Consider the following 27,276-nt stretch of genomic DNA (forward strand, 5'->3'; position numbering starts at 1 on the left):
TTGTCAGCCCGAATGGACGACAAGGCCACTGCTTCTGGGTACCGGGTGGCATAGTCCACTACCGTCAGTATGAAGCGTTTCCCGGAGCTGCTGGGGATGGCCAGCGGGCCGACCAGATCCACAGCCACCCTCCTGAAAGGCTCATCGATGATGGGCAGAGATACCAGTGGGGCTTTGGGGTGTGGCCCCGCCTTCCCCACTCTCTGACAGGTTTCACACGAACGGCAGTAGGCAGCCACATCGGCCCCCATTTTTGGCCAGTAGAAATGCTGGTTTAACCTGGCCTTGGTCTTAGCGATCCCTAGGTGTCCGGCCATCGGAATCTCATGTGCGATCCGCAACAACTCCGTCCGGAACGGATAGGGTACCACCAACTGTCGGTCCCTGGGCCACGCCTCCGGTGAACCCTGCTGGACCGTGACCCGGTACAGCCGTCCTTGGTCCCAGACCACTCGCTCCGGGTCCGAGTCCGAGGGAGGCTGTGCCGCCTGCACCTTTAGAGCTTTCAGGCTGTCGTCAGCTTCTAACGCTGCCTGAAACCCCTGACTAGATGTGGCCAGAATCGACGAGACTGTCACATCTTCAGTCAGTACCCCGGGACCTGTGTCCTGGCCTCCACCTGACTCGGCTGACACTTGGTCAGAAGGGGAAGAGCTATCGGACCTCCGGGAGGCCCCTTGGCTTCCAGCACTCCCACTGCGGGTGACAGCGGCCACAGCCGCTGCGACCGTGGGTCGTGCCTGCTCCTCCTCCGTTCCTGACCAAGTCGCCGGTTCAGGCAGACCTACCTGGCTTCCTGACACCCCGGTTGTGGGGGAACCATGTACCGAGATCTTACCTGGGAGCACTTCCGCTCCGGGACCGGCCCCAATCTCACCTGCCTGTTCCCCTCCTGCAGCAACAGAACCCCGCTGTGAAATCTCTGGGGACCCCACATTTGCTGTGGTAGCCCCCACCCCACACACTGGTCCTCCCCCTGCAGCACCCTGCTCTCTGCTTATCCCTGCAGAGTGCAGCAGATCCCAGCTCACTGGCTGATCACTTGTAGAGGCATGGTCACACCTTTCTCTGACCCCCTCCCCTGTCACAGCTGCAGCTGTGTGTGTGTCTATGGTGTCTATGCAAGCAGAAGTATCAGAGTTCACTCCCTCCTCCCTTACATCATTCATAGATAACACATTAACATTGTCCGGAGGCCTGTCAGTACTGGCTGAAGGTTCAGCCCTTGGGGGGGGCCCAAACTGGGAGGTTATCTGCCCCAAATCTGTCCCAAGTAGCACGTTTGCAGGGATCCGATCAGTTACCCCCACCTCTCTCACCCCTCGCCCTGCGCCCCAGTCCACATAAATGCCAGCAACAGGCAGCGCCGGGTCAATGCCTCCAATCCCGGAGACAGCGAGGGTTTTTCCAGGTATCAAGTCTTGGGGGGACACCATCTCAGGCCGCACCAGAGTCACCTCCGAGGCGCTGTCTCGCAGTCCTATGGTCACAGACCGGCCGACGGTGACAGGTTGGAAGCTGTCCAGGGACCTACCACCACCCCCACCCACACAATACACCTTGGGCGGCCCTTGGGACGGGGACGGAGCCGGGGCCTTGGGACGCTGAGGGCACATGGCCTTGAAGTGTCCAGGTAGGTTGCACTGGTGGCACCGTCTTGGCTCTGCCACGGGCCTGGAGAGGGGAGTTGAGGGGGACACCCCCTGCAGTCTAGGGGCAGGTGGGGCAGTCGTAGAATTCATCTTACCCCCTCTCCAGGTGCTGCTGGTGGCTGCTCTCCTGGCCTCAGGAGCCCGATTGTTGGTGTAGTCATCGGCCAGGGCAGCTGTAGCCGTGGACCCCTTTGGCTTCTGGTCTCGGATGAACTGGCGGAGATCCTCAGGGCAGTTCCACAAGAGTTGCTCCGTGATGAACAAGTCCAGGATCTCCGGTCCGGTGGAAAGCTGCAGGCCTTGGGTCCAGTGGTCGGCAGCTCGGGCAAGTGCCCGCCGGTGGTCAGCCCAGGAGTCCTTTGGTCCCTTTTGCAGGGTCCGGAACTTCTTGCGGTAGGACTCCGGAGTGAGGTTGTACTGTTGGATCAGGGCCCGCTTGATGGTGTCGTAGCCCTGATCTGCCTCAGCAGGCAAGTCCCCAAGGATATCCAGGGCCTTACCCCTTAGACGGGGGGTCAGGTATTTGGCCCACTGATCCTTGTCCAGATGGTGCTGCAGGCAAGTCCGTTCAAAAGCAGTCAGGAAAGAGTCCAAGTCTCCATCCTTCTCCAGCACTGGGAAGTCCTCAACACGGACCTTTGGAAGTTTGGTGTTTTGAAGGTCACATGTGGCTGATGAGGGCCGGAGCTGAGCTAGCTGCAGCTGGTAGTCACGCTCTGCCTGGCGCTCTCGCTCTTTACGCGCTGCCTGCCGCTCCGCAGCCTCAGCCTCACACGCTGCCCTGCGCTCCGCAGCTTCACGTTCTGCCCTGCGCTCTGCCATGAGTTCCTTGTAGCCCTCCCGGTCTCCAGCCTGGAGTAGGGCCATAGCCATTTGAAGAAGGCTATCCGAGCCTCCCAGGCTCGGTGGAATGGCACGTGGTGAACTGCGGCCCGCTGCGGAGCCTGGTGATTCACTGTCCATTGCAGAGCGGAGGGCTGGCATCTGGCTCGTTGAGGACCCTTGGGTGAGCTGCTCCTCATCTTGTCCATAATTGCCAGGTTGTGCAATGTCCTCTGCAGAGCTGTTCTCTGGCGTCGGGCTCTTGGAGGGCTCGTGGACAACCTCCTCATCGTCTCTGGCCTTAGCATCGGCCATCCCTTTGGCTTTGCTCCTGGTGCCATCAGCCATTCTTGCAGACTTTGGTCACTGACACAGAACTGCCACCTGATGCACCCACACACCTTACAGTATCTGCACTCTGACACTCTAGTGTTGAGCTGGTCTGAAGACCCCAGCAGCCACAGCTGCTGCAGGCAGTCTTTAGTGTCTGGGAGCATGGGTCTCACACTCACACACACTATTATCTCGATCCCACCGCTATGCCACCAATATGTCACGAACCACCGGGGGGGGTCACTCAGAAATCCCCCGCGCTGGCTACCAGTACGTCACAATCGGGGGGTAACAAGTGGGGGTCACCCCTCCTTTATACCTCCCGACCGACAGACAGAGCACGTGACGCGCTCTCTAGCGCCCCTCTTATAGTCAGGCCAATTATGGAATTGCCCGACAATAAGCAAGGAGGCCGCTATACTACTTATGCCGATTATTGAAGGGTCCCCGGTGAGAGTAGGGTATATATTCCCCCGACCTCCGCGGGCGGAATATATAAAACCTCCCCGAATCTCACTGGCCTCCCCACAATAATCCTTGGCACAACTCGCTGCCACCAACCGATTTACGGTAACTATTAGCCGAACACACAGACGTGGGATTCAAGATCGAGATAACAGAACAGCCCAAGATTAATTATATAATTTAATCAGCCTAAAGCACACTAGAACTACAATATATACAATAGGAGATCTACAGAATATACATATGTCAGAGTACAGTTACAGATAAAGCATGGTTTACAAACAGGCATACACAGTTCCAGCAGTTACCTTGTGCGTCTGGCCACAGGGGGGCGCTGTAGACCAGGTTTCTAGGATCCTTCCCACAGATGTTTCCTACACGTGACCCCCAGCGAAAGAACACTGGAAAATGGCCGAAGTAGGGTTATCAACCTGGGCAAATCCAGGTCCCCTCCTACCTTAGTGACCTCAGAGGGAGCACTGCTCCACCCCTGGCTGGAGTTATGGACAATATCCACAACAGGGGATATGGCCATAACTTGGCCTGGGAGCGTCGTAGGCAGACGCCAACACTCTCATTGTGACAGTTATGAATTTAGCTACAGAACGAGAGGACTCATGACTTGTCTACTAGTTCCCCATTGGCTGATATCACGCCTGGGGTACTTCCCAAGCTCCCGCTCCCATAAAAAAGGTGTGCCAGCATCGTCCGCATGCGCAAACACCATTTTTATGGTTGCCACATTTATCGGAAATATGGCTTGTGAGATATGAACCATATTTTACTGGAGTCGTCCTGTCTGGATACTTCCATAGCCTTGCTAGTTAGATAGCAGCCCCTACCACAGGGTCACGGCAGGGAGTCATCCTGTGTCCATTGTTCCCACATCATCTAATCTCCATATCACAGGAGATGGCCATGGAGGTGTAAGTGGAACACAGACCAGTTCCTTTGACACCTATCTGCTAAACAAACCGTTTATCCCTGTGGTAAATTTTCTGCTTGAAGGAGTTGTGTGAAGGAAAGGGGGGGTGACACCAGGAGAGGGCTTCCTGACATAACTTGAATATCATGATTTATCGTCATATCTCCGGATTTACCTCACAAATACGTTTGGCTTTCAGTGGCCAACACAATTACATTGAGTCAACAAGAGTCTTGTAAAAACAATGAGGGACTTCTCCCCCATCTATAGACAATCTATCATGCTGTCTGGCTGGATTTTAAGAAACTTTAACCCATGAGAGTCCATGTCGTCACAATATGCTGTAGGCCTGACAGCATAAGTTACTTCATCTTGGAGGGATGGATGCATGGATCTGCTTCAGCAAACTGGCGACATGTGCAAGAGTGAGCCCCCCTCCCACCGTGTCATGTTATATATGGCAGCTGTCCAAACCATATAGGGTGATTCTGCTGAACACATGAGGTCACTCACTAGCAGCTTCCAAAGCTATATATATTTATATATATATGACTATGTCCGCACCTATCTATATTCAATACAGACTCAAAATATTAATTCCTTATAAATACTGTTATCAATAAGCTATGGCCTTCAATATAGACATGACTGTCATCATATATAATATGTTCCTTATAAAGTGTTTAATAACTAGATGTATTAATTTTAATGTTTTTACAATTCCCCCTTGAGGCGGGTAAATTATTAATGAAACCCCCAAAATAAATTAATACATCATTGAGATAACAGATCTTCTTTCCTTTCTTGGTGATAGTGGATAAATGTCAATAATAATAATAATAATAATAATAATCAATTTGCATTATTCATGTTGTATGTTTAACAATATAATAATGTGGATTCATGTTATGGTAGGCTGTGACTGATCAATCATATAAAATACATAATTATACTTTCCTAAAACTAAAAAAGATGCAAAACAGATCCGGTCACCATCTGATGTCCTCTGGGATGATTTCTTCTTATCTCCAATGTAATCTGGCATAAACACAGTCTTTTAAAATAAATCCTTTGATAAAAGATGAATGGTTATCAATTTGATACAGTTCCATATTGCATTTATCATTGTTAGATCCATAAACTTTATTCTTTATTGCAAAGTCCATAATCAATGTTGATAAACCACAGTTTATAAGTGTAGAAGAATATGATGTCTGTGCAGTGTAATTTACATTAGTCACCTTTATCCTCCGCGCTGCCTGCTGTCATTCCTTGAACAGGTGTTGAGACATTCTTGGTCAGCACGACAGGGGTTAACTTTAACACTTTATTGTTCTCCTTGGTAACTGTGGTGAAGTCTTAATGCACAGAACATGTGTTGTAACATTGTCCATCCTGGCACCATAAGATCACCATCTTTGCTGATGTTCAGAAGTGGTAAGTGTATTGTATTTAACTCAGTCTTATTTGAGATGTTACCTTTTCGACCTTTTGAGTTTCAGCTTTTGCAACTTTTAGTGGAATCCCTTTTTGATTTAACCCCTTCAGCCCCGGGGCACTTTCCGTTTTTGCATTTTTGTTTTTTGCTCCCCTTCTTCCAAGAGCCGTACGTTTGTTTTTTTTTTAGTTTTTTTTTTATTTTTCCGTCAATCTTCCCATATGAGGGCTTATTTTTTGCGGAACAAGTTGTACTTTTAAATTAAACCATAAGTGTTACTATATGGTGTACTGGAAAACAGCAACAAATTTCCAAGTGTGGAAAAACTGCAAAAAAAAGTGTGATGGCACAATAGTTTTTGGGATGTTTTATTCACGGTGTTCACTGTATGGTAAAACTGATGTGTGGGTATGATGCCTGAGGTCGGTGCAAGTTTGTAGACACCAAACATGTGTACTTGTACTTTTATCTAAGGGGTTAAAAAAAATTCACAAGCTTGTCCAATAAAAGTGGCGTACGTTTTGTGCCATTTTCCGAAACCCGTAGAGTTCTCATTTTTTGGGATCTTTGGCTCAGTGACGGCTTATTTTTTGGGTCTGAAGCTGACATTTTTAATGGTACCATTTTTGCGCAGATGCTACGTTTTGATCGCCTGTTATTGCATTTTGCGTAAAACTTGCGGCGACCAAAAAACGCAATTTTGGCGTTTTGGAATTTTTTTGCCACTACGCCGTTTACCAATCAGATTAACTGATTTTATATTTTGATAGATCGGGCATTTCTGAACGCGGCGATACCAAATATGTGTATATTTATTTTTTTTTAACCCTTTAATTTTCAATGGGGGGAAAGGGTGGTGATTTGAACTTTTGTTTTTTTTGTTGTTTTTTATTTTTTAAAACTTTTTTTTACTTTTTTTTATTTTACTAGTCCCCCTAGGGGGCTATAGCGATCAGCAAGCCGATCGCTCTTATCTGCTGATCACAGTTATACAGCTGTAAACAGCAGATACAGTCACTTCCTGTTTCCCTCTGCTCTGGCTAGAGGGAAAACGAAAGTGAAACGTCATAGCCGCAGGCGTCATCACATGACCCTGTGCTACGATGGCAACCACCGAAGGTCACGTGATCACTCACGTGACTTCCGGTGGGGGCGTCGGTAAGTGAAAGTCTTCACCGCGCGTATATACATCTCGCTGCCAGACTTTGGCAGCGAGATGTAAGGGGTTAATGTTACGGGTGGAATGCGATTCCACTCGTAACATGCAGGCACACATGTCAGCTGTTGATCGGCACACATATCAGCTGTTTTCAACGCCGCCTGCCCGCGGGGGCGGGGCTTAACGGGACACGCTCCATGACGGATATATTTGTCCATGGTCGTGAAGGGGTTAAAAAAATAATAAAAGTCTTTCATCTTTCTGTAACCTTGATTGAAGACTTCATTCCCTAATCTAGATACCAAATATGGTAATGATACTACCACTAATAAATGTCACGGCGTATCATAACTCTAATACTATAATACCATGTCATTATTATTATCGTAGAAGTATTAATATAATTGATGCTTAGAATGATGAAATAATACTGCATAATGGTATAGACAATAGTATTCTCATGTAATAACCTTTTTTGTCATTGGTGTAATTACCTTTACAACCCATAGGTGGCAATGTGTTGACTGTAACCAAAATGTAATATAAAATAATATAATATGTACCTATTATAAATATGAAAGGCAACAATGTGGCTTATTTAGTTCATAGTATCATCATAGTATCATAGTTTTTAAGGTTGAAGGGAGACTCTAAGTCCATCTAGTTCAACCCGTAGCCTAACATGTTGATCCAGAGGAAGGCAAAAAAACCCCAATGTGGCAAACAAGTTCCAATGGGGAAAAAATGTCCTTCCTTCGTCCACATCCGGCAATCAGACTAGTTCCCTGGATCAATACCCTGTCATAAAATCTAATATACATAACTGGTAATATTACATTTTTCAGGAAAGGCGTCCAGGCTCTGCTTAATGTTAGTAGTGAATCACTCATTACAACATCATGCGGCAGAGAGTTCCATAGTCTCACTGCTCGTACAGTAAAGAATCCTCATCTGTGATTATGATTAAACCTTCTTTCCTCAAGACGTAGCGGATGCCCCCGTGTTCCAGTCGCAGGCCTAGGTGTAAAGAGATCTTTGGAAAGGTCTCTGTACTGTCCCCTCATATATTTATACATTGTGATTAGATCCCCCCTAAGCCTTCGTTTTTCCTGTCTTGGTATTGCAGCCCCCCCATTCCTCTAATAATCTTGGTGGTCTTCTCTGCACCCTCTCCAGTTCAGCTATGTCCTTCTTATATATCGGTGGCCAGAATTGTACACAGTATATAAGTGCGGTCGCACTAGTGACTTGTACAGAGGTAGAACTATATTTTTTTCATGAACACTTCTACCTCTTTTAATACATCCCATTATTTTATTAGCCCTGGCAGCAGCTGCCTGACACTGTCCACTAAAGTGAAGTTTACCATCCACCCATACACCCAAGTCTTTTTCTGTGTCTGTTTTACCCAGTGTTCTACAATTAAGTACATAATCATAAATGTTATTTCCTCTAGTTAGATCATTTGTAAAATTATAAACCAAAGCAAATAACCTTTCAGAGAGACTGGATGATTCCATCAAAACACAATATTACTCATTATAAATGATGATTATTATTGATTAAAAATATAATATTTTACTATAGGAAGGTAAACCTAGATATACCTCGATCTTATTCCATTTTTATTACTCTAATTTAATTTATTTGATTTGTCTATTATTTATTAAATAACCTAATATATAAGAAACTGTGTAACTATAACCAATATTTCATCCTTATTGTGTTAACATACTAATCTAAGAATAATGTATTACTAGGAAGTAAATAATTGAATATATTAATAAATGAAGTGTTCTTTTCTTCCAAAAATTGGAACTTTCCCTTTTAATATGATTCATATTTATAAAGTAATATTCTTAAGTAATATCTAATATAACTAAATATTGAAGTGTTTTCTCAATTGAGATATTAAAAATTAGGAAAATAAAAATTATGGAATTAAAATTTTGATTCAAAATTTGAATATTGAATAAAAATAATCAAAATAAAAAAATAGGAATAAAAAGAAAAAAAATGAAAATCGGAATAAAAGTAAAAAAATTAAAAATTTGAATAAACATAAGGCCTTCTATGTATATGACGCTTATGTCCTTAACACATAACCTTAATATTACCAATATCTTATGATTTCCATACCTGTCATATCATTAACGTATAGAAATAATTAAGTCAGTAACCTTGCTGACAATACTCTTCTTTAGTATATAAATGCATTGTGATTACCATACTTCAATTTTTTTTTATTTTATTTCCAATAATTTATCTTTGTACTTCATTAATATTCATGATTCAAATATTATATAGACATGTATCTGAATCAAATATAAATATGTAATTAGGACCAAATCCTTTTCTTTTAATATCATGAAATGTTATGAAAAAAATTAATATATCAAGATTAAATTAAATTAAATTTATGTTTGTCTTCAAGACCATATTCTAAATATTACTTCTATTTAAAAAGAAAATGATTACCAATCTGTGTATCAGTAAAATAAGTAACACAAAACTGTATAGAATAGTGTTCCCCCTTAGTGTTTGTTGTTGGGATTCTGATCTGGCTTATATATCCTGAGTCATATTGCAAAGGATTGTTAAAAATCCACTTGTGACTTTTAGGATCGCTACTTCCAATAGGTGGCGCTGCGCTAGAGTTTGTCTCCTTTACTGGAGAGACAATTTGAACAAAACTGTATAAAAGTCAAGACATTAAAAAGACTTATTCTAGAATGTGATTCTTCAGAGTAAACCTTTCATATGGGTCCTGACACATCTACACTAAAGAAATATGTCTATGAATAAGATATATATTCTGTATACATTCCTTCATTATTAATACTTATGTACTATAACTTATTTATATAATATACTATATATTATAACCATGAAGTTAAAAAAAATGTTTCCCCTTTTTTTTTTCTTTGGAAGCTTCAAAGACTTCACTGGATAGAATTTCAGTCAGCAGCTGCTCAGACAGTACATATTATATATATATATATATATATATAATATATATATATATATATATATATATATATATATATATATATATATATATAGACTGTCACGGTTCTTTAACATATACATCGATATGCAAAACATTGACAGACACATATCCAGTTTTGATTTTCAATTTTGCTATGCATTTCAAAGATATGATACTAATTTGAAGTACTTCTTGAATTACATTTTATTTATCCCATATACTAAATACTACTGAATAACAGGTACCTTTTGATAGTCACATACTGTACGTTTGGCCACTAACAGGACAGTCACTTTTTTTTTATTAGCTCAGTATTCAAAGTCACATGCTTTTGGTTAAAAAAACATTCCAACAAGGCAAGCAAGTTTACGCATTCCACTCCAAAAACTAAGATTACATTTCTAATAGCACTAAGGAAGATATATGTACTCATATTCCTAAAAGAAAAATGTTAAAAACAAATTATCTTCCTCCTGAGAAAATAATAATTAAGCATGCTTTCGCGATTAGCCTTACACAACATAAGATATATACTACCTGTTTGAGGATATGAACAAATTTATAAATAGAATTTAATACTTCATCAATTTGCTTTACTGAGAAATTCTGAGGGAAATAAAACAATAAAATTATTATCATATTTATGATAAAAAATAAACTTAAAATAAGCTATAGTTTTTCTTATTAAATTTTAAATATTATTATTCATATACAGAGATCAAATTATTAATTTATAAAATTAAATGATCATTTACCTACATGAAAATATAACTTTTGATTTTATTTTATGGTCACTAATTCTAAGTATATAATATGCTATATGAACATAGCTTATATATATATATATATATATATATTACATACTGTCATATGAAAAAGTTTGGGCACCCCTATTAATGTTAACCTTTTTTCTTTATAACAATTAGGGGTATTGCAACAGCTTTTTCAGTTTCATATATCTAATAACTGATGGACTCAGTATTTCTGGATTGAAATGAGGTTTATTGTACTAACAGAAAATGTGCAATCCACATTTAAACTAAATTTGACAGGTGCAAAAGTATGGGCACCCTTATCAATTTCTTGATTTGAACACTCCTAACTACTTTTTACTGACTTACTAAAGCACTAAATTGGTTTTGTAACCTCATTGAACTTTGCACTTCATAGGCAGGTGAATCCAATCATGAGAAAAGGTATTTAAGGTGGCCACTTGCAAGTAGTTCTCTTATTTGAATCTCCTATGAAGAGTGGCATCATGGGCTCCTCAAAACAACTCTCAAATGATCTGAAAACAAAGATTATTCGACATAGCTGTTCAGGGGAAGGTACAAAACGTTGTCTCAGAGATTTAAACTGTCAGTTTCCACTGTGAGGAACATAGTAAGGAAATGGAAGAACACAGGTACAGTTCTTGTTAAGCCCAGAAGTGGCAGGCCAAGAAAAATATCAGAAAGGCAGAGAAGAAGAATGGTGAAAACAGTCAAGGACAATCCACAGACCACCTCCAAAGACCTGCAGCATCATCTTGCTGCAGATGGTGTCACTGTGCATTGGTCAACAATACAGTGCACTTTGCACAAGGAGAAGCTGTATGGGAGAGTGATGCGAAAGAAGCCGTTTCTGCAATCACGCCACAAACCGAGTCGCCTGAGGTATGCAAAAGCACATTTGGACAAGCCAGTTACATTTTGGAAGAAGGTCCTGTGGACTGATGAAACAAAGATTGAGTTGTTTGGTCATACAAAAAGGCGTTATGCATGGAGGCAAAAAAACACGGCATTCCAAGAAAAACACTTGCTACCCACAGTAAAATTTGGTGGAGGTTCCATCATGCTTTGGGGCTGTGTGGCCAATGCCAGCACCGGGAATCTTGTTAAAGTTGAGGGTCGCATGGATTCAACTCAGTATCAGCAGATTCTTGACAATAATGTACAAGAATCAGTAACGAAGTTGAAGTTACGCAGGGGATGGATATTTCAGCAAGATAATGATCCAAAACACCGCTCCAAATCTACTCAGGCATTCATGCAGAGGAACAATTACAATGTTCTGGAATGGCCATCCCAGTCCCCAGACCTGAATATCATTGAACATCTGTGGGATGATGTGAAGCGGCTGTCCATGCTCAGCGACCATCAAACTTAACTGAACTGGAATTGTTTTGTAAACATGAATGGTCAAATATACCTTCATCCAGGATCCAGGAACTCATTAACAGCTACAGGAAGCGACTAGAGGCTGTGATTTCTGCAAAAGGAGGATCTACAAAATATTAATGTCCCTTTTATGTTGAGGTGCCCATACTTATGCACCTGTCAAATTTAGTTTAAATGCGGATTGCACATTTTCTGTTAGTACAATAAACCTCATTTCAATCCAGAAATATTACTCAGTCCATCAGTTATTAGATATATGAAACTGAAATAGCAAAAACCCAAATTGTTATAAAGAAAAAAGGTTAACATTAATAGGGGTGCCCAAACTTTTTCATATGACTGTATATGTGTATATATGTGTGTGTGTGTGTGTGTGTGTGTGTGTGTGTGTGTGTGTGTGTGTGTGTGTGTATGTATGTATGTATGTATGTATGTATGTATGTGTATATATAATATATATATATATATATATATATATATATATATATATATATATATATATATATATATATGTGTACTCATACAACATGTAATGCATAGATTCACTGTATATGAATAATTATGAATATCAAAATACGAATCACCATATTTGGTTAATTCAGAAATCCCCTTCTACCCAAACTGAAAACCAACCTAATTTTTTCTTCCAAGATCTGATCTAATAAAACCATTTTAAAACTATTGGAATCTATGAAATTATTTTGTAACTCCGGTAACTCATGAGACAAAATATTTCTTTCAGGAGAGTTCATCACCTGTTTCTGTCTGTCAGGGCTTTTAAAAAGAACTTGTCTGAGATCATCAGTATCGGATCTTGTGACCATTTTCTCCTTCAATGGAGACAAGGAAAGAGAGTGTTTTTTTTCTGGGGAAAAAGGATTGTATGATTTGTAATTTACATGCAATTTCCTACGAATTTCATACATTTTGTCACAGGAATATCTGAATCTGGGAGACAATGTTGATTTTTCACAGAATTTCTCCTTTTTTGGTTTTATTGAATTAATTAATTTCTGTTTTAATTGAGTTTGGTGATTTCTAACAAAATCGATAAATTGGGTACTTTCAAAGAGATTCCGTTTCTTTAACGCTATAGCACAGGTTTTAGTATCAAGAATTTTATTAAATTTCTTGACGAACAAATGTACCATTGCATTCGGTCTGACATTTGGAATGACCGTCCTATATAAACGGACATAAAAGAGAATGTACTCTCATTCTGTTCAATTTGTAATTCCTTCAACATCTCATAATTTGGACTAGGCTCATTTCTTTCACAAATGATAAGATTTCTCAGCCTTGTGATGTCATCATCATTATTTGAACAATCAAATGTCTCATTGTCAGAAGACTTTTTTTTAATGCTAGCTGTCTGAAAAATTGTTGTGCTATCCACATACGGAATAACTGAGTCTTCTCATTATTGGTTAAATTTAGCTTTTCAACAGAACTTTCAAATATTTCTGAATTTCTGCACACATGTATCTTGGGATCATATGCGGGAATTAATTTGCATAAGTCCAAAAGATTCTTTCGAAGTTTAATTCCTAATTTAGTCTGTTCTATTTTTAGAAACTAATCGTCGCCATGCTCTCTGACTACTCTTTGCACGTCTCCTACTCTGGCTCCTCCCCCTTCTGGCTTCTCCATGTCATTTCCTTCTCTGACTCCTCCCCCTTCTGGCTTCTCTGTCATTTCCTGCTTTTCCGCTGTCACCTTCAATAGACAACACATGTCTGCAGCCATCTTGATTTCGATTTTCATTAGAGACATTACAGTCAAAATCAACAATATCACTTACTGACATTTCAGGTTGTCCATTTCCACCATCTTTCAATTTTTCTAATACTAACTTGTGAAATTCATGGACTAAATGACAGACATTCCTGATTTTCTGTTTCTCTCTATTAAAAGACATTGCACATTCTACACGTGAATTCTCAAGTTCACATTTCCCATAAAGGCTTACCCAGAGCGTCTCTACATTACAAATATCTGAATATCTGAACTGTATTTTACTTTGTTTAGAATAAGAAGAGATAAAATCCATTTTCTTACCTGGAATGATCCAACCGTGAATTGATGATCCCCGTTCAGCATGTCCAATACTTTATGGACTGACTTTTCTTTTTCCTTCAAAGACATGTTAAAGGATGAGCTTCTGTGGCTTTGAAAACTCTTCAAACTTCATTTAAAAAAACACTTATGCGTCTTGAAACGTATCCGTATTTTCTTTAGGTCCTGCGTGATTTTTAAAAATTGTCGATTCCTGACACTTTGCAAGAGATATTCATTACTTGTGTCCCCCGTTGTGCAAAGTGAAGGAATAAGTACCAAAAATTAAAAAAAAACACGAATAGCTGGGTCACCAAATGATAAAAATATATCCCTTAAATATATTTTTCTTCAAATACGTGATAAGGCGCATGAAAGACAAACTTCAAAAAATATAGATGTATTTTATATCTAAAAAAATGGTTGCAAAATTATAAAGTTTGTTAGGTTGACCTAACGGTCACAGCTGTTGCCAGCGATGTCCGAATGCAGAGAGGGTACCGGTGACCCCCCTCTGCCCTCCCTTTAGCCTTCAATGAAAACAGGCAGACACCGTTATACACGTAAAGGCTAGGAGACGTGCGGCTCCGAATAGAAAGACTGTATTATTTTGTTTACATTTCAAAGTTATACAAAGTTGATTAGGGCGTAACTATGCAACATACATATTCATTAATCTACATTCATTAAGGCGTGGATTGCATATTCCCAGCAAGAGAAATTAATATAATGACTTATACTCCCATAACAGTCTATGACGTTTCTTTTTCCATAACAAGAATGTTTTTCAGTCGTCTCTAAGTCAAAACATTCTGCGTCCTTGAAGTTGGTCTCATAGTTTATTACGCAAATAAGTCTGGTTCGGTCTTGCCAGGGAGAATGAATTTCTATTATTTTCTAAGTCAGTGAAAAAGGTTAACTCTTTCCTCACAATCCCCCCTATTGGCGTGATTGATGGACAGGGGGCCATCGAGAAGCTTTGGACTATAGAGAAAGCAGGCTAGCCTCCAGATACTTTCTGAGCCGCGGGTTTGCTCAGGGAGTGTCGTCTCACATCCGTCACCCAGGACTGCCTGCATGCCTCTCGATAGGAGTCTCATCATGATACGCCAAGGTGATTTCTAGAGGAAAGAGTAGAGAAGAGAAAAAAGGCATATTAGTGATTTCATATGGGTGCTGAATAATCATTGCATCTACATTGCTTCAAGCAGCGGGAAAACAAAGCCATTAGCAACTTGAACCCTACATAAGCAACTAGTAAACAGAGTAACACTTGGAACACTGATAGTCTGTTGTAACAGCCTCCCCATTGAAACACTTTGTTTATTGGGACTGGTATGGCTAAGTATGGCATGGAAGAGGCTGTCACAAGTGCGTGTGTACATATCCAGCAGTCTGTGATCTCAAGTTTTTCAGCTAACACTTCATGATGGGTCTCAAATTAATTCTGCCATGGTGTAGAAGGCCCCAAAAAGGGAGTACACATAGAAATACTTATCAGCAGTATTAGGCCTTCTTGCAGTGGCTGGCATGGACCCATGTCGATCTCCCCTCAAGTTTGACGGAGGTTGGAGTGGTCAGCTGGACAGTCAAAGGCCCTTCGAATCGTGGCTCAAGGGTCTTTTTCACGTGCTTCTTTAGGTAGACCCGGTCGCCAGGCTTTAGAGAGTGGGTTCCTGGAATGGCATCAGGATCAGGTAGAGAAGAGTAGACCCTTTGATGGGTTTCAGTTAGTCTCTTCTGCAGGGAAACAACATAAGACGTTAGGCTATCACATTGCAGGTGTAACTCCTGCGGGAAGTAGCATCCTAATCTGGGTGCACTACCAAAGAGTATTTCAAAGGGTGAGAGCCTGTGCTTTCCCTGTGGGGTAGTCCTTATAGAGTAAAGAACTATGGGGAGACATTCTGTCCATGGTCTACCAGTCTCCTCCACTGCCTTGGCTAGTTTGAGCTTTAGAGTTCCATTTAACCTTTCCACTTTCCCTGATGACTGTGGGTGGTAAGGTGTGTGTAAGGCTGACTGAATGCCTAACAGGGCACAGGTGTTCTGGAAAACTTGTCCAGTGAAATGAGTACCTCAGTCCGACTCTATGACTTCAGGGAGTCCAAACCGGGGTACCAGCTCACAGGCCAATTTCTTTGCTGTAATTCGGGCCGTGGCTGAGCTGACAGGGTAGGCCTCTGGCCATCCTGAGAAGAGGTCTACACAGACAAGTACAAACTCGTAGATGCCATGTCTTGGCAACTGTATATAGTCTATTTGTACTCTTTGGAATGGGGCAAACGTCTTTGGCATGTGTCTTTGCGGGGTTTTAGTTAGCTGGCCTGGATTGTGTTGTTGACAGATGTGACAATCCTTTATTCTCTGGGAGGCGTATTGTCTGAAGCCGGGGGCTACCCAATAAGGTTGCATCTGGTTCATGATTGAGTTTGTGCTTCCATGTGTGGGGTAGTGGAGTACTTGGAAAATGGCAGGGAACCAACTGCGTGGCAGGACGGGAAGTCCGTTTAGGCGCCAAATCCCCTCCACCTTTTCTGCCCCCTTGGCCCGCCATCCGGCCTTTTCTTCCTCAGAGGCGTTTTCTTGTGTCTCAAAGAGGTTCTGCATTTCTTCCTCCGTCGTTGACACTGTTTCCGTCTCCTTCAAAGGGAGTAAGGCTGCTTGTTTTGCTGTTTGGTCGGCCAAGCGATTTCCCCTTGCCTCGGGTGTTTGAGCCTTGGTGTGGGCAGCAACCTTTATGATTGCTAGCTGTTTTGGTATCAAGGCTATTTCCATTAGTTTCTTCACTGAGGCTCCATGCCTGATGGGATTTCCTGTTGCTGTGAGGAATCCTCTAGTCTGCCAGATAGTGCCAAAATCGTGCACAATGCCGTGTGCATAGGCTGAGTCCGTGTAGATGTTCGCTGTTCGTTCTTCCAGAAACTCAATTGCCCAAATGAGGGCAAGAAGTTCTGCTTCTTGAGCAGATATGCGTGGAGGTAGCGGTTGTTTGGCTAGGACTGCATATAGAGTCACTACTGCAAATCCGGTGTGGAACTTGCCTGCTTCATCAGCGTATCTGCTACATCCACAAAAAGTTCAAAGTCTGGATTTGTAAGCGGTGTTGCCTGAATATTGTGCAGGGGCTTTGCCTCATGTTCAATGAGTTCCTGACAATCATGATCAAATGGTGCGCTGGTACGTTTGTCACTCTCTTCTGTCCTCTCTTCTGTCCCCCCTTCTAAACTTGTGAAGATCAGCAGATCAGCAAGGTTTAGACTTGTAACTCGAGCAAATGAGATGTTTGGGGGTAGCAACAGCGTGCACTGAAGTCTGACTTGTCTTGCCATGGAGAGGTGTTTCAGCTGCACTTGATTGAGAACAGCATAGATGTAATGGCTAGTAAGGATGGTAGTCGGGAAATCTAGTGAGATCTCAGATGCTTTCTGCAGTATGTTTGAAACTGCTGTAACAGCACGGACACAGGTTGGTGCTGCTCTGGTGACGTTGTCGAGTTGAGAGGAGTAGTACCCGATTATGTGATGTTTGTCCGTCTTCTGGGTGAGTACTCCCACAGCAAATCCTTGAAGCTCTGCTACGAACAGATTAAAGGTGAGATCATAGTTTGGGAGTGCCAGAGCAGGTGCATCAATCACTAGTTCCTTGAGCTTTTGAAAATTTTGTTGAGCTTCTTCTGTGAGGGAGAAAGGAATATTCTTTGTGCAATCATACAGCGGTTGCATGAGTAGCGATGCATTGGGAATCCACTGTCTGCAGAAAGATATTAGCCCTAAAAATCCTCTGAGTTGTTTGAGATTTCTAGGAATGCTTGCTTTCCTGATAACTTCTTGTCTGTCCGGGCTGAGGTGTTTTTGTCCCGCAGAAAGGCAATGACCCAAGAAAGTGACCCTCGTTTTGCAGAACTGCAACTTATCTCTGCTCGCTTTGCATCCTACTTCTGCCAGAAAGGTAAGAAGACTTATTGAAGCCGTTTTACATTTTTCTTCACTAGGGCAACACAGTAGTAAATCATCCACGTACTGAAGAAGGACACAGTGCTCAGGGGGTTCCCAGCCCCGAAGTACATTGCTCATTGCCTGAGTATATAGCGTAGGAGAATGTTGCATACCTTGGGGCAGGCGTGTCCATGTATATTGATTTTGCTTGTGTGTGAATGCAAAGAAATCTTGGCATGCTGGGTCCAGTGGTACTGAGAAAAAAGCATTAGCAAGGTCTATGACCGTGTAATGGGTGGATGTAGCCGGCACCTGTGTAAGCAGCGTATGTGGATTTGGTACAACAGGGGTGAGGGGCTCCAGTATTGAGTTCACTGCCCTCAGATCGTGTACCATCCGGTACGTAACTGGATCACCTTTTTTTACTTGTCTCTTCTTAACAGGAAACAACGGAGTGTTGTAAGGAGACTTAGTAATTCTGAGGGCTCCAGACTTCAACAGTTCTTTTATCTGGTAATCCAGGGCAGCTTCCTGTTGAACATTAAGAGGGTATTGTCTCAGCTGCGGTGGTATAATTCCAGGCTTGACTGAAACCTTTACGGGGGGCACGGGTAGTGTGCCGAGGTCAGTTTTTGATGTGGACCAGAGTTTTGCAGGAACTTGTAGAAGTATTGGGTCCGTGTTTACTTCATGTGTAACTTCAGATTCTGGTTGGTCTTCTATCATCTGAAGAGTGCACAGGACTTCTTCTGGGATATCTTTTGGAATTTGCAGGATAGCAGATCCATCTTCATTGTAGACAATCTGAGCTTGTAGTCTTGATAGTAGATCTGCTCCCACTAGGGCATCTCCACCCAGGGGGGACACTAAGAATTTAGACACGAACATGTGTGGTCCCAGTTTCACCTTCAGTGGATGTGTTATTGGGATTATCTGGGCTTGTCCATCAAATCCGGATACTACAGTAGCTTCAGATGAGATGGATCCTTCAGGCACTAGGTTCCTGGGGTTCAGGAGCGTGAGGCTCCTGAGTCCACCAAAGCTCTTATTTCCTTGTTGCCAATGTGAAGGGGGACATGTATAAATGGACCTCTGGCATCCCTATCCCGTGCTGCCGCAAGTCAGGCAGTCTTCTCCTCCTGACTCTCGGGTCGGTTTTGAGTGTCCCTCTTCTTCTTTCTACAGTCTCTGATCACGTCCTCTGACTCCACAATAGTAGCAGGTCGGTGCCTTCTTTCTTGTACCTTCTGGCTGGCCGTCCACTGCTGCTATGACAACTTTCTTGTTGCTCCTTTTATCCTTTGCGTCGGTTTCTAAGCCACTTGCTTTGTTGACTAGAAGATCTATGTCTTCCATGTTTCTCCATTCTGGGCAGCACGCTTTCAATCTTTCTGCCAGAGGTGCATGTATTCCATCCATGAAGGATCTTACCATCAGGCGACGTATTGCACCCGCTTGTAAGTCCAGCTCTTCATCTGCGAATGACTGCATCAATCTGTAGTAAAATGAGCTGACATTCTCCACAGGACCTTGATGCACTGGTCCCATTGTGCCCTTAGTTCTTTGCTCCTGGGCGCAGAAGAGATTGAGTCTTATCATGAAGTCTTGGCCCGATTCCACATTACGGGTATCGTCCGGAGCATGTCCTGTCAGGTGGGCAGTGAGTTTGGCATACAGTTCGGGAGACATTTTAACTCTACACAAACCTTCCATGTCCAACCAAGTGCTTCTGTAGGAGACCTGTATTTGGTTCAGGTAACGTGAAAAACTGACTGGGTTTCTAGTCGGGTCTGGAGCATTTTGCAGAAAAGCCATCTGCTCGGCTGGAGTCCAGCGTACGTAGTCTTCATATGTACGGGGAACTGCATCTCTGGGAGCATCTGGATTTTGTGAATTAACAGGTGGTCTTATCAGGACTCTTCTTTCCACTACGGGATAAAGAGGCACTGGTGCTGTGGCTTGTAGCTTGTGCTGTGGGGCTGCACAGGCTAGGCATGTTTCACTCCAGTCCGGATTTTGTTGGCCACAGTTTGTGCAGGTCCATCCCGGGGATTCTGCTATTTTTGGAGCTGTTCCAGGAGTAGCTGACAGGTACGGAGGGGGCTGCGGATCCTTATTAGCTTGCTTCCCAGCTTCCTCCCATGTGTCTGATTCTTCATGATATATCCAACCTTGATCGTGGGCTGTTTTTGCAATGTCAGAAAGAGTTCTGACCAGTTTAGTCCATGATTTATCTGCTATCACTCCTGCTCTAGTAGCTGTTATTGTGTCCCATTTGTTGGGGTCCAATTGATCCTTCCCCTTCAATCCAAATGTCTTGAAAACTTCCTTGGACTGACTGGCTGTTCTTTTGCCATGATGACACGTAATGAGATGTTGCAGGGTGCATCCAGCTCTTCTGTCTTTTGATATTCCTTGCACCATTCTTCTTCTTCTATCTTCTTCAGCTTTTAGACCCTTGAACGTCCTTTGGACTAAACCCACCTATCCTGGAGATACTCAGAGACTAACTCCTTTTGTATTCCTACCTAAGGTGAGGTCTAGAACCACCTTTCCTGGAGATACCCAAAGACTGATTCTTGATGTGTATTCCTACTGAAAGGTGGTGTCCTAACTTCAGAGGGGGCTGAGAATGTTGAATGGCGCTGGGTTAGCCTTCTTGTAACAGAGATACACTCTATATCCGATGGCAATGGCAAACAGGGCTATTCCCACTAACACTAGGGCAGTGAATATCACATCCATTGGACAGAGCAGGTACACTATTCCCTTTCAACACTCACTGATGTATGGGATCTATGACAACCAACAAGGACAACAGCACAGAAGTAAAGCGCAGGAGAGCAGACACGCGACACACGGAGAGGCAGAGAAACACAGAGAAACAAACAAACAAACAAACAACCAAACAAGGCACAGAAAACATCAGCTGGCAAGGCTCTCTCAGAGTTCAGTGGAAACCCGCCAATAACCCAGTATCTACTCACAGTGCACCATTTTGCGCGTTGAGGAGAGGGGAGATCAGATGTGGGGAGCATAAAGAGAAGAATAAGGTTCAACTCTTACCTGGCCAGGTGTTTCTGGTCCCCACGTCTGGTCCACTCCTCCTCTGAATGGCAAGACAGTCCACTGCGTCCTGGGATTAGAAACACGGGTCCCTGCTTTTCGGGCGCCAGATAATGTTAGGTTGACCTAACGGTCACAGCTGTTGCCAGCGATGTCCGAATGCAGAGAGGGTACCGGTGACCCCCCTCTGCCCTCCCTTTAGCCTTCAATGAAAACAGGCAGACACCGTTATACACGTAAAGGCTAGGAGATGTGCGGCTCCGAATAGAAAGACTGTATTATTTTGTTTACATTTCAAAGTTATACAAAGTTGATTAGGGCGTAACTATGCAACATACATATTCATTAATCTACATTCATTAAGGCGTGGATTGCATATTCCCAGCAAGAGAAATTAATATAATGACTTATACTCCCATAACAGTCTATGACGTTTCTTTTTCCATAACAAGATGTTTGTCAGTCGTTTCTAAGTCAAAACATTCTGCGTCCTTGAAGTTGGTCTCATAGTTTATTACGCAAATAAGTCTGGTTCGGTCTTGCCAGGGAGAATGAATTTCTATTATTTTCTAAGTCAGTGAAAAAGGTTAACTCTTTCCTCACAAGTTACAGAAAAGGAAAAAATAGTATTTTTTTTTAGCTTACGTAAAGAGTTCAATAATAGTCTTTCAAAATCAATAGAAATCTTCATTCATCTTTCCTTAGTTCCTGAACGGACGCAAGGGTGATATGCTGTAGCATAAGTTACTTCATCTTGGAGGGATGGATGCATGGATCTGCTTCAGCAAACTGGCGACATGTGCAAGAGTGAGCCCCCCTCCCACAGCTGCCATATATAACCATGTTATATATGGCAGCTGTCCAAACCATATAGGGTGATTCTGCTGAACACATGAGGTCACTCACTAGCAGCTTCCACAACTATATATAGTTATATATATGACTATGTCCGCAACTATCTATATTCAATACAGACTCAAAATATTAATTCCTTATAAATACTGTTATCAATAAGCTATGGCCTTCAATATAGACATGACTGCCATCATATATAATATGTTCCTTTATAAAGTGTTTGATAACTAGATGTATTAATTTTAATGTTTTTACAGTCTCAGGCTGGGTCTCTGCAGATTCTTGTGTCTGGTCAGTCTCAGGCCGGGTCTGTGCAGATTCTTGTGTCTGGTCAGTCTCAGGCTGGGTCTCTGCAGATTCTTGTGTCCGGTCAGTCTCAGGCCGGGTCTCTGCAGATTCTTGTGTCTGGTCAGTCTCAGGCTGGGTCTCTGCAGATTCTTGTGTCCGGTCAGTCTCAGGCTGGGTCTCTGCAGATTCTTGTGTCTGGTCAGTCTCAGGCTGGGTCTGTGCAGATTCTTGTGTCCGGTCAGTCTCAGGCTGGGTCTCTGCAGATTCTTGTGTCCGGTCAGTCTCAGGCTGGGTCTCTGCAGATTCTTGTGTCCGGTCAGTCTCAGGCTGGGTCTCTGCAGATTCTTGTGTCCGGTCAGTCTCAGGCTGGGTCTGTGCAGATTCTTGTGTCTGGTCAGTCTCAGGCCGGGTCTGTGCAGATTCTTGTGTCTGGTCAGTCTCAGGCCGGGTCTGTTCAGATTCTTGTGTCCGATCAGTCTTGGGCTGGGTCTGTAGAGCAGTATTTAGGGTTTGTTCGTCTTTTATATCCTCACCCATTGCTTTCGCTGGTCTGATCCCTCCCAGAGCAGCAGTTACTGTTCCTTGTCCTCTCTGTGGAGTCTGACTTGGTACAGATTTGTGCTGATTTGATTGGATCCTTTGGCTCTTGCAGTAGATCTCTTATGTCTTCAGCCACATTCATGTCTACAGTGCATCAGTTGTCGTTTTCCACCACTTTTCTCTTGTCTATATGTTTTCCTGTCCCAGTCCTGATTATTATTTGGTGTTCTCTGAAGTAAGGACCTCCCAGGTGTTATCTCTGGATATATGAGGGGCTGCTGATAAGACTTTGGCTTTACCCAGAAAAAAATGAGCTAGGATGATGAAACTTTTCATTTATTCCACATATTCTCCACTGATGACAACGCACTTCTTACATCGGTATTACAAGTTCTGTAAGCCGAGCAAAAAGGATTTTGGTTGTGCCTCAATCCAGGCATCCGTAGCAGCTATGACATCAGAAATGGAGTGACATTTGGTCCCATGAGGTGTTTCTTTCTTTAGGTTTGGAAACAGATGATAGTTGGAGGGAGCTAGATCTGGTGAATAAGGTGGGTGGTCACCAGCTGGAAGCCCGGCTCTGCCAGTTTTGCCGTGGTCCTTTGTGCAGTGTGAGCGGAGGCATTGTCTTGCAGGAACAAGATTCCTTTGGACAGCTTGCCGCGCCTTTTGGCGTTCAGAGCTGCCTTCGATTGGTCCAAAAGTTAGCAGCCCCTCGTTTAACAGCTGTTCTCTGCGTCATCACAACTGGAGGCGCTGGGAAGACTGCTGAAAACGAAGCTGAGCGGTCACACAGCGCCCCCGCTCAGCAGCCGGCCCACCACGAGCCTCGACTGTTCTATGTCTCCAACTAGGGGCCCCCATGTGAGTGTTTGTTTATCTCTCATTCAGCAGCGGGGCCCTCGATATCCTGCACCAAGACGTGGAGCCTGAGAGGAGCGCGGGGGCCACAAGTCACCATCTGACGGGCTACGAAGCTGCCGAGCTGCTGGTGAAGTGTAGACACCTGGGGAAAGTCATCTTCCTGTATCTGAACAGAAGCCGAGAAGTCCAGGACTGGTGAGTATAGGCCCGTCCAGAGCAGAATAGTGAGTGCAGCTCTGGAGGTGACAGAACAATAACACATGATGTAGCAGCAGAATAGAGCGTGCAGCTCTGGAGGTGACACAATGTAATAGCAGAATAGTGAATGCAGCTCTGGATGTGACTGGGGGATAAGACATGATGTAGCGGCAGAGTAGTGAGTGCAGCTCTGGAGGTGACTGGAGTATAAAATGTGATGTGACAGCAGAATAGTGAGCACAGCTCTGGAGTGATAGGCAGTAATGATTGGTGGATGAAGACGCTGTTTGATGCAGTGATAATCTTGGTTCTCCGCAGCACATTGCACGTGGTGTAAGCGGAGGACGTGCTGCTGATGAGCGGTGTCTGTGCGCTTGGAGAATGGCTGTTTGTCGTCCCTCTATCTGCACCATCATTCTTTATTTTAAGGCATCTTCTGCAAATACAAATAATAAAGAGCAGAGTCCCTGGAGGCCGGAGGTCAGCTCAGCGCATTGCTGGTGTCCAGGCAGGGAATCACTATAGGGTTAATGTGCGCCATGTTGTCACCCCACAGACACTGCCAGTGAGCACGTGCAGTGTGAAGCTCCATCATGTGACCTGCACATCCCACTGCACATGCTCACCAGCCCCTGTCCTATTAAAGGTGACCCAAGATGACCACTGTCGTCTGTTCCTGGCGCACATGGAGACGACTTGTGGTGCTGGTCAGGCTCGGGAGTGGGTGGAGGCAGCCTCCATGATGGCTGACCGCCTGCAGATAGGCCTGGCCTGGAAAGTGATGTCCTCTGTGGAGATCCCCTATAGAGGGCTGGATATCTCCGACAGTGACGTGTGCAGTGACGTGTGCGGTGACGTGTGCGGTGACGTGTGCAGTGACGTGTGCGGTGACCGCTGGGGCTGCAGACAGCCTGGCCTGGAAAGTGATGTCCTCTGTGGAGATCCCCTATAGAGGGCTGGATATCTCCGGCAGTGACGTGTGTGGTGACGTGTGTGGTGACGTGTGCGGTGACGTGTGCGGTGACGTGTGTGGTGACGTGTGCGGTGACGTGTGCAGTGACCACTGGGGCTGCAGACAGGCCTGGCCTGGAAAGTGATGTCCTCTGTGGAGATCCCCTATAGAGGGCTGGATATCTCCGGCGGTGACGTGTGCAGTGACGTGTGCGGTGACGTGTGCAGTGACGTGTGCGGTGACCGCTGGGGCTGCAGACAGCCTGGCCTGGAAAGTGATGTCCTCTGTGGAGATCCCCTATAGAGGGCTGGATATCTCCGGCAGTGACGTGTGTGGTGACGTGTGTGGTGACGTGTGCGGTGACGTGTGCGGTGACGTGTGCGGTGACGTGTGTGGTGACGTGTGTGGTGACGTGTGCGGTGACCACTGGGGCTGCAGACAGGCCTGGCCTGGAAAGTGATGTCCTCTGTGGAGATCCCCTATAGAGGGCTGGATATCTCCGACAGTGACGTGTGCGGTGACCGCTGGGGCTGCAGACAGGCCTGGCCTGGAAAGTGATGTCCTCTGTGGAGATCCCCTATAGAGGGCTGGATATCTCCGGCAGTGACGTGTGTGGTGACGTGTGTGGTGACGTGTGCGGTGACGTGTGCGGTGACGTGTGTGGTGACGTGTGCAGTGACCGCTGGGGCTGCAGACAGGCCTGGCCTGGAAAGTGATGTCCTCTGTGGAGATCCCCTATAGAGGGCTGGATATCTCCGGCGGTGACGTGTGCAGTGACGTGTGCGGTGACGTGTGCAGTGACGTGTGCGGTGACGTGTGCGGTGACCGCTGGGGCTGCAGACAGGCCTGGCCTGGAAAGTGATGTCCTCCGTGGTGATCCCCTATAGAGGGCTGGATATCTCCGACAGTGACGTGTGCAGTGACGTGTGCGGTGACCGCTGGGGCTGCAGACAGCCTGGCCTGGAAAGTGATGTCCTCTGTGGAGATCCCCTATAGAGGGCTGGATATCTCCGACAGTGACGTGTGCAGTGACCGCTGGGGCAGCAGACAGGCCTGGCCTGGAAAGTGATGTCCTCTGTGGAGATCCCCTATAGAGGGCTGGATATCTCCGACAGTGACGTGTGCAGTGACGTGTGCGGTGACGTGTGCAGTGACGTGTGCGGTGACCGCTGGGGCTGCAGACAGCCTGGCCTGGAAAGTGATGTCCTCTGTGGAGATCCCCTATAGAGGGCTGGATATCTCCGGCAGTGACGTGTGTGGTGACGTGTGCGGTGACGTGTGCGGTGACCACTGGGGCTGCAGACAGGCCTGGCCTGGAAAGTGATGTCCTCTGTGGAGATCCCCTATAGAGGGCTGGATATCTCCGGCGGTGACGTGTGCAGTGACGTGTGCGGTGACCGCTGGGGCTGCAGACAGCCTGGCCTGGAAAGTGATGTCCTCTGTGGAGATCCCCTATAGAGGGCTGGATATCTCCGACAGTGACGTGTGCAGTGACGTGTGCGGTGACGTGTGCGGTGACGTGTGCGGTGACGTGTGCAGTGACCACTGGGGCTGCAGACAGGCCTGGCCTGGAAAGTGATGTCCTCTGTGGAGATCCCCTATAGAGGGCTGGATATCTCCGGCGGTGACGTGTGCGGTGACGTATGTGGTGACGTGTGCGGTGACGTATGTGGTGACGTGTGCAGTGACGTGTGCGGTGACCGCTGGGGCTGCAGACAGGCCTGGCCTGGAAAGTGATGTCCTCCGTGGTGATCCCCTATAGAGGGCTGGATATCTCCGGCGGTGACGTGTGCAGTGACGTGTGCGGTGACGTGTGCGGTGACGTGTGCGGTGACGTGTGCGGTGACCGCTGGGGCTGCAGACAGCCTGGCCTGGAAAGTGATGTCCTCCGTGGTGATCCCCTATAGAGGGCTGGATATCTCCGGCGGTGACGTGTGCAGTGACGTGTGCGGTGACCGCTGGGGCTGCACATGTTCCCGCCATCATGGACGTGTCTTGTCTCTGCAGCCGCTATGACCTCAGGGTTGTCCCGCTCTCCCACCTTCACCCGGAGCACTCCGTGTTTTCACCCTTCGGCATTCTCCATATGGATCCGGTGACGGGCGCAGAGGTGCAGGAGCTCGGGGGCTGGCATCGGGAGGCCGTCCTGTGCCGGACCCTGAGGAAGATCCCCTACTACCGAGACTTCCTGAAGAGGCGGACCTTCAGACGGTAACTAAACTGAGTGCACGCGGGCCACAGCAGCACAGAGTATGTCAGGGAGGGATGGTGGTGTATAGAGGGAACATGGCTGGATTATGTGTAACAGCAGCACAGAGTATTTCAGGGAGGGATTGTGGTGTATAGAGGGAACATGGCTGGATTACGTGTAATAGCAGCACAAAGTATTTCAGGGTGGGATGGTGGTGTATAGAGAACACATGGCTGGATTATGTGTGATAGCAGCACAGAGTATTTCAGGGAGGGATTGTGGTGTATAGAGGGAACATGGCTGGATTACGTGTAATAGCAGCACAAAGTATTTCAGGGAGGGATTGTGGTGTATAGAGGGTACATGGCTGGATTATGTGTAACAGCA

At 45.0% G+C, this 27,276-nt stretch overlaps 1 protein-coding gene across 1 annotated transcript in view; it reads left to right on the forward strand.

The window, feature by feature from the left end:
* Nucleotides 1-27,276, forward strand: part of DNHD1 (dynein heavy chain domain 1) — a 355,748-nt gene that overhangs the window by 26,772 nt on the left and 301,700 nt on the right. Inside the window, exons 2-3 of the mRNA XM_075334063.1 lie at nt 23,579-23,743; nt 26,706-26,909. Coding sequence (XP_075190178.1) covers nt 23,579-23,743; nt 26,706-26,909 — 369 coding nt within the window. The remainder of the gene's footprint in view (nt 1-23,578; nt 23,744-26,705; nt 26,910-27,276) is intronic.

The sequence above is a fragment of the Anomaloglossus baeobatrachus genome, chromosome 2 (genome assembly GCF_048569485.1).
Source record: "Anomaloglossus baeobatrachus isolate aAnoBae1 chromosome 2, aAnoBae1.hap1, whole genome shotgun sequence".
NCBI classification, from domain to species: Eukaryota; Metazoa; Chordata; class Amphibia; order Anura; family Aromobatidae; genus Anomaloglossus; species Anomaloglossus baeobatrachus.